Source organism: Palaemon carinicauda, chromosome 16 (assembly GCF_036898095.1).
Source record: "Palaemon carinicauda isolate YSFRI2023 chromosome 16, ASM3689809v2, whole genome shotgun sequence".
NCBI classification, from domain to species: domain Eukaryota; kingdom Metazoa; phylum Arthropoda; class Malacostraca; order Decapoda; family Palaemonidae; genus Palaemon; species Palaemon carinicauda.
The window spans coordinates 31855016-31868873 of record NC_090740.1 but is presented as its reverse complement, the minus strand read 5'-3'; the positions used below and the strand labels follow the sequence as shown (position 1 = coordinate 31868873).

General features: G+C 35.9%; 1 protein-coding gene and 1 long non-coding RNA gene across 7 annotated transcripts in view; one reads left to right on the top strand and one right to left on the bottom strand.

The window, feature by feature from the left end:
• The window catches only part of LOC137655718 (uncharacterized), a 29907-nt gene extending 19125 nt beyond the window's left edge, over positions 1-10782 (top strand). The window contains exon 3 of the long non-coding RNA XR_011046856.1: positions 10427-10782. This is a non-coding gene — a long non-coding RNA (uncharacterized lncRNA). The remainder of the gene's footprint in view (positions 1-10426) is intronic.
• LOC137655717 (rho GTPase-activating protein 18-like) overlaps positions 1-13858 on the bottom strand; it is a 451738-nt gene that overhangs the window by 18156 nt on the left and 419724 nt on the right. For 4 of the 6 annotated variants that reach the window (XM_068389727.1, XM_068389729.1, XM_068389726.1 and 1 more), the window contains 4 exons: positions 10984-11231; positions 10403-10546; positions 9986-10152; positions 9129-9343 (listed from right to left, as the gene is read on the bottom strand). In XM_068389727.1, coding sequence (XP_068245828.1) covers positions 9129-9343; positions 9986-10152; positions 10403-10546; positions 10984-11231 — 774 coding nt within the window. Of the gene's footprint in view, positions 1-7322; positions 7524-8281; positions 8376-9128; positions 9344-9985; positions 10153-10402; positions 10547-10983; positions 11232-13858 lie in introns of those variants that run through there. The other 2 variants (XM_068389730.1, XM_068389732.1) reach the window with 2 other exon arrangements.

Below are 13858 nucleotides of genomic sequence, written 5' to 3'. Positions count from 1 at the left end.
CGACATTCAGTCCATATAACAAGGTGATAGAGAGATGTTTGAATCGTTAAGGATCGAGATCACCCCAAATCAACCAAGTGATGTTGGCCATCTTCCGCTTAGCGGAAAAGAAGAGATGGCATTTATCAGCAGTTTACCTTCAAGGGGTCCGCAATGTGACGGCGGACGCTCTATCCAGGCTCACACCGAGAGAGTCAGAATGGTCCCTAGACACAGGATCATTCTCCTTCATCTTATGTCAAATCCCAGAACTGCAGATCGACCTCTTCGCGACGAGCGACAACAAGAAACTACCTCGTTACGTAGCCCCATACGAGGACCCTCTAGTGGAAGCGGTGGATGCCATGTCCCTCGACTGGAACAAATGGAACAGGATTTACCTGTTCCCTCCAACCAACCTCTTAATGAAGGTCCTCAACAAGCTGAGATCCTTTTAGGGAACGGCAGCTCTAGTGGCTCCCAAGTGGCCGAAGAGCAATTGGTTCCCTCTGGTATTGGAACTGATGCTGAGGCTGGTCCCTCTGCCGGACCCAGTACTGACTCAACAAGTACAGAAGTAAACTGTCTTCGCTTCATCACAGAAAACCCAAAACCTTCATCTCATGATTTTCTCTCCTTAGCAGTAAAGAAAAGGTTTGGGATCTCGAGAGACAGTATAGACCTCTTAGAAGAATATATGTCTAAGTCTACTAGAGGACAATATAAGTCATCTTGGAGGAAGTGGGTTGCTTATGTCAAGGCAAAAGAACCAAAAGAAATCTCAACAGACTTCTGTTTATCCTTCTTTATTCACCTTCATAAACAAGGTTTAGCAGCCAACACGATAATGACGTGTAAATCAGCTTTGACTAGACCTCTGCTATATGGATAAGGTCCTACAGTTTGCTTCAACAGTGAACAATAAGGTTTGCTCTCTGAAAGACTTAACCCAGAAAGTTATATTCTTGTTTGCTCTAGCCTCGGGGGCCAGAGTTAGTGAACTAGTGGCCCTTTCCAGAGATGAGGGCCATATTCAGTTCACAGAAGTGGGAGAACTGAATCTCTTTCCTGACCCAACGTTTCTTGCCAAGAACGAGCTACCTACCAAACGGTGGGGTCCCTGGAGAATCTGCCCTCTGAAGGAAGATCTCTCGCTGTGTCCAGTAGAGTGTCTAAAGGTCTATCTTCATAGAAATTCAGATTTCAGGGGAGGACAGCTCTTTAAAGGAGAAACCTCGGGGTCAAATCTATCCCTAAGACAACTAAGGGCGAAGATCACCTATTTCATTCGCAGAACGGATCCTGACAGTACACCCGCAGGTCATGATCCAAGAAAAATTGCTTCGTCATTAAACTTCTTCCAATACATGGACTTTGAGCGGCTTCGCTCATACACTGGATGGAAGTCATCCAGGGTGTTCTTTAAACACTACGCGAAACAAGTACAAGAGTTGAAACGATTTGTGGTGGCAGCAGGTTGTGTCCTAAAACCTGTCGTCTAGGGCTGCGAGGAACAGTGAATTGATTGGGACTGTCAAATTTCGGGTGAAGGTGTTGACACCTTACAGTGCAATACCTTAAGATAAGCTATTAAAGGTGAAAGAAACATAGAAATAATACATGTGCCGTGTGTTCTTACACAGTGTGAAGAGACAATCGCAGAAATGCATATTAGAAAATTTAATAAATTTTCCGTTTTGTGGCTCTAACAATATTTTTCCCTTTCAGGTGAAATAAACATTTCTGGTACTGATTGCTATGTATGTTTCTTATTGCACGTATTAACATTGTTATGTACTGTATGTTGATTTGCTGGTTATTTATTACCAATAAATACTTGATATGTATTTGCGTCTTATTTCACCCCAAACTTTCATCTCAATAAAGATATGCTGGAGTATTATTCTACCTTAATAATCTGCATATGTAGATATGAACGAAATATAATTAATACATTTGTTCTGGTACGAGTACAAACTTTACCTGGCTATGCATGCAGCGAGATCTGCATGCGTTTGATGCTATGTTTGTTCATATGGTATATGCAAACCTCAAGACTCTTTCCTAAGTCTAGTATGACTCTTCCCTGCAGGGGGCAGGAAGCACTAACATGGTTTATGATTAGAAGTAATGACGTATAACGGTAACGTCATATGTCTGTATGGTCTGGATGACAAAGGAATAATCGTCCTGAGGTTAAGGCACATTTGGGAAAATCCACAGATAGAGTACTTTCTAGATAATGCTCTGGTAACCTTCCATCAGGACGACATGGCCTGAGCCCAAAAAATGGATTTTGAGCGAAGCGAAAAATCTATATTTGGGTGAGATAACCATGTCGTCCTGATGGACCCGCCCTCCTTTTCATAAAAGAGGCCTTTGGCAGGATCCCTCCCAAAACTACTATATCTGTAGCACCTTGCTTAACGCTACAAGGAATAAAACAAGTAGTAACGGGGGAAGGGTAACCTTGATACCGACTCCCCTTCAAAATTTTGCCACTTTCCCCCTCGAAGCGAAAACGCTATTCGGGGTGAAGATTGCTATGTGTCGTATTAAGATATACGTCCCCTGATTTATGCGATATCCTTAAGAGAAATTTTAAGGATATTTGCGCCAGGAGTTAGAATTCTGGAGACCTAGAGGTAAATTCTCTGGGAATATCACTGTAGTCAAATACAGTAGGGTCCCGAATTATGCGTGTTCGAATTATACGATTCCCCTTTTATGCGACCTCTATTTTTCAAAAATAAATTTTCTGTATCTGCGAAACTGTTCAAAGTCTGCGAGTCAAGCACTATAAAATGTATCAAATCTATTGTCTTTCTAAGCATATTGGTAGCCCTAAATACGGTGATTTATAATAAATTTTACAAAACAATATTAACATTACATCTTATTAACATAATTTCATAATGAATAGCCTATTTAAGGATAAAATTCCACATCAACAATGAAATCAACTGTTAACTGTGCGAGTCCAGCTGACAAAATGTAAACAGAATTGTGGTTACGTTCTCGGCAATCATTATCTTTCTCCAACCTTACGATAATTGTAATGGTAGTGTTAATGATGGTATATTAAAGCATTATTTTTGTTTAGTACAGTATATATAAAAGCCTTATTTTTCCCCCCGGGCGTTCAAGGTTTTCACAAGTAGACTGGGTTCATTTATCGGCAGTGAATAGCCTAAACTACGGTAACGAGTCGGCAATATTTTGTCATATTTTAAACAGTACACATTTGATTTGCAAAGATTAGTTTTGTAGAGTAGACGGTAAAATAAAAATCTCTCTCTCTCTCTCAGAGAGAGAGAGAGAGAGAGAGAGAGAGAGAGAGAAAAATTTGATGGCAGAAATCCTCTCTCTCTCTCTCTCTCTCTCTCTCTCTCTCTCTCTCTCTCTCTCTCTCTCTCTCTCTCTCCGTAAGAAATAAAACCCTAGTTAACATATGGCAACTTGAGTTTAAGAATGAAATTAACATGACAATTGTTGGTTGTGGCGATCAATTTCTCGCTTCAGGAGGTACACGAAACAAAAACACGGCACTCAATTACAACAGCTGATTCTCTCTCTCTCTCTCTCTCTCTCTCTCTCTCTCTCTCTCTCTCTCTCTCTCGTGTTATACAATACTTACAAATAGATGAAGAAACCAAAATCGGTTTTCTTAAAGTGTCAATTAAATACAAAACAAAAAAATTATACCGTGTATACATCCATTTCAATCATAGCTTAAAATACGGTATCCGATTTCGTCAGCAAACCACTATTTTTTAGGAACAACCATTCTATTCCAGAAAATTTTTACTCTTTAAATAGTCAATTGCGCTATAATAAAACATGTACTTGGGTTTTTAGATTTCGGATGTGTTTTAAAAATCGAATATTGCTGACTTCTTTTTGTTTTACTTTTGGCTGTGATTAGATCAGCTGATGTCTAGCTTCCGCTCTCACGAATATGCGCATATGAATACGTTAACAAAGAATTGTTTACACCATTTCTTAATTTATTAAAACCATCAATACAGTTAATATTACATAAGGACCAATGTGTTATAAACTATATTTATTGTTTAGTACATTTAAAACCATCTCTCTCTCTCTCTCTCTCTCTCTCTCTCTCTCTCTCTCTCTCTCTCTCTCTGTCACATCGAACGTAATAGCGGTAACCTAATTGTTCGATGACTTTAAAAATAGGCCTAGTACTTCCTTCTTTTACCATTTTTGCATATGGTTTTCCTAACTGAAGTTAGGAAAAGTATTTTGGATATGGAAAGGACAATTTATCTTTCGTAAGTTTAGAATTATCGTAAATTATCATTCTGTCTTTAGCGGCAGTTTGCTATTGTGGATTAAACGCATAAGGAAAAAAAAGGTTTCCAGCTTTGCTACAAATTTAGGAATTTATATGGATACGGTAAGTAAAATATTTGTAATAACAATGTTTACTAAATGTTTGTAATATCATTAGTTATCACTTTGATCATGTGTGTTTAATGCGTTCGTTTGTTTATGATCATCGAAGATGGAGCGTAAACAAATGGAAGGTTTCCGTTTCAGGCGGCGTCATAAAGAAAAACATATAAATGGCATTCACTTAATTTATTTGGAAGTTCTTAGAAAAAAAATTAAGTAGAGCACTGGTAATAGCAAAATCAACATATAATCAATATTGGTAAGATTACTGTGGATGCAAAAACTAACCTATACACAGATGTGTAAATGCGTCTGTTTCTTCGTTATGATCAGAGATAAACGTAAACAAAACATTGGTTGTCGTTTTCTATTGTGCTTTTTGGCGTGTTTAGGAAACGCATGATATAAAATCGCCTTATTTAGATAATTTTGGATTTTCAATCATACAACAAAAGCTAGTCTATAGAGTGATGATTTTGCTATTCACCAGTTGTCTTAAACAATAGATATGACAAACATTAAAATTTGTCTGTATTTTGGGTCGTGTTATAACGGGAAATATACAGTGTTTACACCCATCCTGGTTGTAATTTTAACCATTTTTCAAGCTATTAGAACTTTAAAGTATATTAAATGTTTGATTTATTTACAAGAACAATTTGATATTATAAAGAAATACAGTACAGTACAAAGAAAGTAATGGAAAAGGGTAGTAAACATGTTTGAATAAGCAAGTTGCCGGTTGCCATGGCCAAATGTAATTATTTCTGTTAGTTGTGTGTTTCGAAATCTGCGATTTTCCATTTATACGAGGTCATTCATCGACCAAATTCTCGCATAATTCAGGACCCTACTGTATACCGTAGGAAGCTACTTATAGGAACCTTCTATAAGGACGACATGGCTATCTCACCCAAAAATAGATTTTTCCCTTCGCTCAAAATCCATTTATTTGAACATTCTGCAGCCAATTTTGTTAACTATCCAAGCATACAGCACAAAGTTTATTTGAACATTCTTTAGGCATTTTTGTTAACTACCCAAGCATACAGCACAAAGTTTATTTGAACGTTCTTCAGCCATTTTTGTTGGTCACAAAGCTTTAAAGGGACGGGGGTGTAACCATGGCTAGGTTAGAGGGAATTTAGTAAAAAAAAAACGAATAACACATAATTCAGTGTGACGTCACAGCTATTCATCTATCATTTAATTTATATCTTGACCTGTTTGAGATTTTAGGGAAAATTAAATTGTACGTTGTTTACATGATACTGTATTTGAGTATTATTAACATGCAAAACCGGGGAGTCTTAAATAAGAAAAAAATTAAGACCGCAATTCACATGTACTGGACGGATAAAGAATATACATATTGAGTTTTCATGCATATATAGTACTCTGAAAATATCTACAGTAGTTACTAAGTCGAGTATTTTTTATCAATATTTTTGTTTGGAAGTGACCCTAGCCTTAATCGGAAAAGAGAGAGACCTCAATCTCTCTCACCCCCTTTCAATAAAAACACCAAAGTTATGACATCAAATAGATATGATGTATTGTCTGTTTATATTTCAGATCAACAACAAATTCATAAAGACCTTCTCTAAGGAAGCCTACTGGAAATAATGTAAAATAAAAAACTGCCAAAGAGAAAACCTTATCTGAGATGTCTTCCAAAAATAAACCATAGAATTTTCTTCCATTTTACAGTGGAATTGTCATGGTCTAAGGGCCAAATATGAAGAACTTGAACTCTTCATTCATGAGCACTCCCCTTTAATTATATGTCTACAGGAGAGCAAGCTTGATGCTAATACTCCTTGTCCTCAAGAGTATGTTAGCTGTAGGACATCATATGATCAACAAGCAGGTAGCCTTGGCGGATTTTCCCCAAATATCTTTGTCTATTCGTACTCCTCTGCATGCAGTGGCTGTATAAATAGATATAGGGAGAAAATACACAATTTGATCTCTTTACTTACCTCCAAATGATATAATTTTGTATGATGATTTAGTAGAGGTGATTCAACAACTCCCTCAACTAGGAGATTTGAATGGTAGACATCCTTCATGGGGCATTGTTTTAGCAAATGCAAGGGGTAATATTCTATCATCAGTTGTGGAGATTGAAGATGTAGGATTCCCTTATACAGGAGAGCCCACACACTTTCCATTGGCCTATCAATTGCAAGCTCTAACTGCCTTCTCGATTTTGATTGGAGAACATTTGATGATTGGCATAATAGTGATCATGCACCAATCATTTTAAACACTGATAATAATCTACCTTTACAGAGATCACCATGATGGAACCTTGACAAGGCAGACTGGGATAAATTTCAAGAGCTAAGCAAAATTGAAGAAAATCCATCAATTCGATTCCCAAAACCACAGGGTTATTCAAATGCCGACTAGTTCCCTGGTGGTCTTCAGAACTAACTGCCTTGCACACAGACACAAGAAAATCTTTTGACTTGAGGAGAATTTGATATAAAAAAAAATGTAAGGCACAGTTCTGTCATGCTATGAAAGAAGCTAGACGCCAGTCTTGGATATCTTTTGTTTCCTTAGTCAACAGTAGATCACCCCCATCTTCTGTATGGGGGAAAATAAAAAAGATAGCAGGCAAATTTATCCCCAACTCACCACCAGTGTTGAAGGTGAATAGTCAGTATGTGACTGGAGCAAGTAAGGTTAGCAATGCATTGACTGATCATTTCTCCAATGCTTCATGAAAGTGAGAAGTAGCTCCTGGTATAGAAGCATTGAAGAACAGAAAATGCTAGATTTTACAACAGAAGGGGAAGAATCTTACAATACTCCTTATACTGAAAGGTAATTTAATTCTGCACTTGCTACTATACTTGCAATGATACAGCCCTGGATCCTATGTATTTCCATATGCAATGATTAAACATGTACCTATTAATACGAAGTTATTTATTTTAAGCATTATTAACAGAATATGGCATGACCATAGTTATCCAAGTGTTGAGAAAATACCCATTATTTTAGCATTTGGATTTTTAAGTTTTAAGTTTTTAGCAGCATGCTATCGGCCAATTGCATTGACATCTTGTTTATATAAGATCATGGAAAAGATGGTCAGTGCAAAACTGATGTGGTACCTGGAGAAGAAAGGTATTTTATTACCAATCCAACAGAGTATCTATGTGAAGGAATGCTCAAGAGAGAAAATTGAAAAAAAAAAATTAATAACAGAAGAAAATCATAATAATTTAAAATGCATTATGAATCAAAGAATACAGTATAATGGGAGTAATGATTGTGATCTAAAATTGTAAGTATATAATGTATAGTGTACAATAAAAGTTGCAAGTGCAAGAGAAAAAATGCCAATTCTTAAAATTATCCAAGGATGCAGAGAAACTGTCAAGATTAAATTGAAAATGCTGAATGTAAGATCAAGTTGAAGGCTAAAACCTTTAAGAATACGCATATTGGAGCAGCGTGAATCATAAAATATTTCCTAACTTCCTCCATACAGAAAGGACAATAATTAAAAATATGATGGCATACCATTATGAAGGGAGAATGGGGTATGTGAAATTACCCTTTCATCATTCATCACAATAAGTGCTTGAACTAGACTGGATACAAATAGAGTATACTGCCTTCTTACACATACAACAATGAAAATCTTCAAGACAAAATTTCTTGATATTCAGAGTATTACACACTCTTACAAACTTATGAGCATCAGCATCAATAATACTCAAAAGGAGAACTATTACACAGTTTATCAATGAAAACTTTTGGTATTAGACAGTGTGGTACCACTTGGAAAAATGTGGATGCTGTTTTTCTGAAAAATACAGTAAACAGAAAAAAAAAAAATAAGAGCTCTAATAGCAATCACAATTACCATGTTTAGGAAAAAGGAAATGCCACTTGAGTAACCTTGTCCGAAATATGTGTTCCAGAAACCTGTTGACATCCACGCAAGGAAAGTGACAAATCTACAAGATAAATAAGAGAAGGAATTCAACCTTATAGTAAAAACATCCATAAAAAACAGTCCAATATTATGGGGTACCAGCAGAATACTAATATTAGAAGTTACCAAGCTTTATAAGCAAGTAAAATTTTGTTTGTTCTTGTGTAAACCCCAAGGTATGGTGAACATTTCAATATTGTTCCTTAATTTCTTACAAAAATTAGTGCAAGAACTTTCATCTACTGCAGTGATAATTAGCATCAAAAGATTTGAAATCTTGATATGCTCTATTATAAAACTTACACAAAGTTGATATGAGAATCGCTGGGTATTATCGCTAAGCTATAATCCTAGTTGAAAAAGCAGGATGATATAAGCCCAAAGGCTCCAACAGGGAAAAATAGCCTAGTGAGGAAAGAAAATAAATAAACTACATGAGAAGTAATGAATAATTAATATAAAATCTCAAGATCAGTAATAATGTTAAAATTGATCTGTCATATAAATTATTACGAGAGACGTATGTCAGTCTTTTCAACATAAAACCATTGGCTGCAAGCTTGAACTTCGAAGTTCCACCCCTTCACCTGCCTAATTAGGAAGATCATTTCACAATCTGGTCATAGCTGGAATAGAACTTTTAGACAATTTCTTACCATCAAAGTTTTTAAATATTTTCATTCTGCTGAGGGAGCAAAAGTGGAACAATATTTACAGAAACGTAAAGGACATTGTTAATCATTATCTAATGAACAATATGCATTAAATTACTTACCAATATTTCCTCCTCTTTCATGAAGTGCATGTTGTTTTAATACATTTTTCAGAGACCCACTCAAAAGGCAAGCTAAATATTGAGGCATTGTGGCCATTTGAGAAGAACTAGGAGGATTACTGTTACTTCCAACTGTTCCTCTTTTGTACTGTTGTTCTCTCCGGCCTTCAACTCTTCGCGGATTTTCAGGCAGAAGAGTCAATTCTTCTATGAATCTGAAGAATGAAAGCTGAATTTTGAATACTTTCAACATGAAAACATTTCAACAATTAACAAATAAAGAGAAATATTTTTGCTGCATTTGGAAGCTTAGAAAAAATAATTTTTCAAAAGTTTCAACAGAATATCTGCTTTTTTAAAGGTAGTTTAGCACTTCAAATAGAATGTTAAAATGTTTTTAAGTAATTTATAGCTTCTTTGAAAAAAATATTACCATTGTTTAACCCATAAAAAGAGTTAGATTTAATATACAAAAACACTTCGATGACACTCGAAAATCCTCTTCTACCCCTGGTTTCTTGACCAACTTCCATCGAATCAATTTTTCAATTATTGTAATATCGTAGACTGTGTAAACTAATTCTGGCCTTTTACTGAATGCATTGTGCCATAATTTTAGCCTATATTTACTACTAGTGCAACACCAATTCATGGCATTAAATTGGTTGATTTTGTTACATTTCAGTTAATAAAAGCAGAAATAGTGTACCAGTATTTTGTGCAGTTAATCTTTTAAAATAATGACACTGTTTTGTTAGTAGGATATAATTTAAGAGAAATAAATTTTTGGTTGTCAAATCAGAAAATTAATTTTTCAGTAATTAAAACTTGTTAAGATTGAGTTATAGATTTGTTACCTTGTAAGAAGATCCCTCGCAGTCATGAGAGGATCCAATTTAACGGGGCATTGGATTTTGTTAAACTGTGGTGCAGACACTCTTAAAACACCATCTTGGTAATCTACCTCATTTTCAATTGGCCGTTGTATGGTTTCTTTACTCTTACGTGTTAACAGTCGTCTCATCTGCAGAATAAAAAAATATTGTCAATATCTAAGGTAAAATATATATTTTTAGTAATTTTGTACTTTTTCATGATGCAGAAACTAATGCTCTATATTATATGAAGTGTAATTTTTAAGACCTTTACAACATTCTAGCATCTTGATAAAAGGTTAATTTCCTGGTAGACAGATCAAATAAATATTGGAGACAACTTTTAGCACAAAAAAAAGGTTAAGTTTACATTATTCTAAGAACAATATTATCACTTACAGGTGTGTAATTTTGATGTTTCAGAGCTTCAGCTTGATAAAGACGACGGATCTGAGATATTAAGCGATGGGGAACAGTCCAAAGTACATCACGATATTTGATCATTGCTTGCGTCAGCTTGGTTGTGACGTTAGCATATGTCATCTAGAGTAAGGCAGATTCATTATAACATTAAAAATATATATTCCCAACGTGAGTTATTCAAAATAATTTTGATAGTTTTACTGGGTAGAATGAGTTACTTTTGTACAGAGTTTATACAGTAAAGGATTATATAAATATGTATATCCATAAGAACCAAATTGACTATTTATAGATTTTCTGTGTTGAACAAAAGAACTTTGAAGATGTTTTTCCTAAGGTCATAAAAATAAAATCTGGATTTTTGTCATTATCCTCAATTAAAAAAAAAAAAAAAGTTAATTGTAATGGCTAACTCTTATGGGAAAATAGAATTAGGATTGAATATAATTTTACATTGAAACAGAAAAACTTAATTTTTAGAAATTTAACCATTATACTAAAACAAAATGTAAATGAACCTTTAATTATTAACTTATTTATAGGTAGATCATTATTACCTCATGATTCAATTGTTGTTCCTTATCCTCTGATCTAAGTTGAAGCTTAGACCGATGATTACTTGGGAGGAAAAGATTAGGAGCCATTATCATAGCCACATTATACAGCGTCATTTTATTTTCTTCTTCATATGATACAATCCGAGCACATAACTCTAAAACAGCATGAAGAGTGTCTCGGTTTTGAGTTGGTAGAAGAAGAATGAGCATTGTCAGGGCCAAAACTCTTTCACCTATGTTATCAATTCCTGCAATAAGAAAATTGTAGTACAGTAATTTTCATTACAATAGAGGACTAAATACTGAAAAGAAAGTAAAATTATGAGTTCATAGTAAAATTCCGGGAAAAAAATAAATGCTTTGTTTAAAGAGAAAACACTATGGTTGTTGTTTGCATTTATGATAATATAAAGAAACCTAATAATAATAGTTATAGTGTATCTGTATAAAAAAAAATACATTGTAATTTAATTTCCATGCCTGAAATCCTGGTTCTTCATTAGTTTAATTTCCAAGACTTACTTTTTTTTTTTTTTTTTTTTTTGGCTATTCCTTGACTTCTACTGCAATAGAAGCTACCATAATAATGGTTTGCACAATATTTATATTATATATAATATAAGTAGGATGTTTAATGTTTGGCTCCTAATATGTATGCAATGTATGCTCTCCAGATCAAGGGGTTACCTAACCTTACAATTTGGTTACTAATTAACGGATTTTGAGCGAAGCGAAAAATCTATTTTTGGGTGAGGTAGCCATGTCGTCCTGATGGAAGTTCCTTCATTAATAGCTTCCTAGGTATATTTGACTACAGTGATATATCCCAGAGAATTTACCAAAGGTATCCAGAATTCTAACTCCTGGAGCGAATATCCCTTAAAAGTTTAAAAGGGATACAGTATCGCGTAATATCAGAGGACGTATTCTTGACACGTCTCATAGCTATCTACACCCCTAATAGCGCTTTCGCTTAGAGGGGAAAAGTGGTAAGAATAAAGGAGAGTCGTTAAAGAGGCGACGCTCCTACCGTACTGTAAATAGTGCGCCAAATCGCCACCGCGCGGCGCCACCAAGCCATTCTTTGTAGCTTTGTAGGTGTTGCAGATACAGTACCATAGGGAGGGATTCATTATCCTTTTGTCAAAAGAGGGTGGGTCCATCAGGATGACATGGCTACCTCACCCGAAAATAGATTTTTCGTTTCGCTCAAAATCTGTTTTTTGGGCTCAGGCCATGTCGTCGTGATGGAAGTTTACCAGAGCATTAATGTATCTGTAGATTTTCAATAGTGCCGCTTATCTCAAGATAAATTTTTACTTTTGGTCTTCTAGACCTAGAGACACTTGATGTTACCGTTATACATCAATCAGCTGATCATGAAATATGTCAGTGCTTCCTGCCCCCTACAGGGAAGAGTCCGGGCAGACTCAAGGAAAAACCCGAGGATTGTGAGTTCAAGGAAACAATCTAGCAAACAGTTTGTATATTAGTGTCATCATATACGTAAAGCATAGTTTGTACTTGGATGGTATTGATCTGTGCAGGTTACTGGTACCTCCCAGGTCTGTTGTTAAAGAGACAGACAGGTTTATATACATGTAGGAAACCTTGAACAGTAAAATGAACAGTCTAGTACAATAAGTTCTTACCTGTTTGCTTGGAACAATAGTAATCTTAGTTCCCAATATTTTCTTAAATATTAAAAGAATCAAGGATGCTCTGACTTTACTCTTAAACTAGAATGTTTGAGGCGAAAGAGACGCAAAGATTCCTTCTATTGTTTATTACAATAAATTTAGAAATCATAGTTGTATTCAATTACATATTACACAGAACAATTCTGCATAGAAGCATAAACAGTAATAACAGAGATAAAACGGATTTTGAGCGAAGCGAAAAATCTATTTTTGGGTGAGATGGCCATGTCGTCCTGATGGAAGTTCCTTAAAGTAGCTTCCTAAGGGATATATGTACTACAGTGATATTCCCAGAGAATTTTACCTTTAGGTATCCAGAATTCTAACTCCTGGCGTGAATATCCTTAAAATTTCTCCAAAGGATATCGCATAATATCAGCGGACGCATTCTTGACACGCCTCCATAGCAATCTGCACCCCAAACAGCGTTTTGGCTTCGAGGAGGATGTGGCAAAAGGGAGCCGTCCAAAGGCTCTCCCCGCTCTCGTAATACTATTGGGAATACAACAGCGCCATTCCCACGACGGCGGACATTCCTTGTAGCATTGAGCGTGGTGTTACAGATACAGTACCACGGGAGGGATAGTGTGAAGATCTTTTCTTTTAGAGGAGATGGGTGGGTCCATCAGGACGACATGGCCATCTCACCCAAAAATAGATTTTTCGCTTCGCTCAAGCCATGTCGTCGTGATGGAAGCATACCAGAGCATTAGTGTATCTGGATTTTTAATCAGTGCCTTAACCTTATAGCAACCTTTTCTATGGTCATGGGGACCACATGAGACAAGGGACGTTACCGTTATTCGTCACCATCACTAATCATAACCAATGTTAGTGCTTCCTGCCTCCTACAGGGAAGAGTCATTCTAGACAGTAGAAAAGGGATCTTGAGGTTAACATACATAGTCGTCGTCGTCGGCGCCCACTCGTGTCCGAGTATTGGGTTCTGTCGTTAGCCATCAGCCTCCTATCAGAAGAAGGGTGGAGGAAACGACAGAATGCCAGTAGGTGGGTATATTGTTTTGGGTGGTCGTGGCTTTGCAACGGCCACGCACACACACTTGGCCCACACCGTTTTCATACATACATAGTATGACCAAACATAAGTACACACTGAATATACAAATAGTCTCATAGTTGTATATTTGCTAAAATAACATCAGTGTCTCTTATAT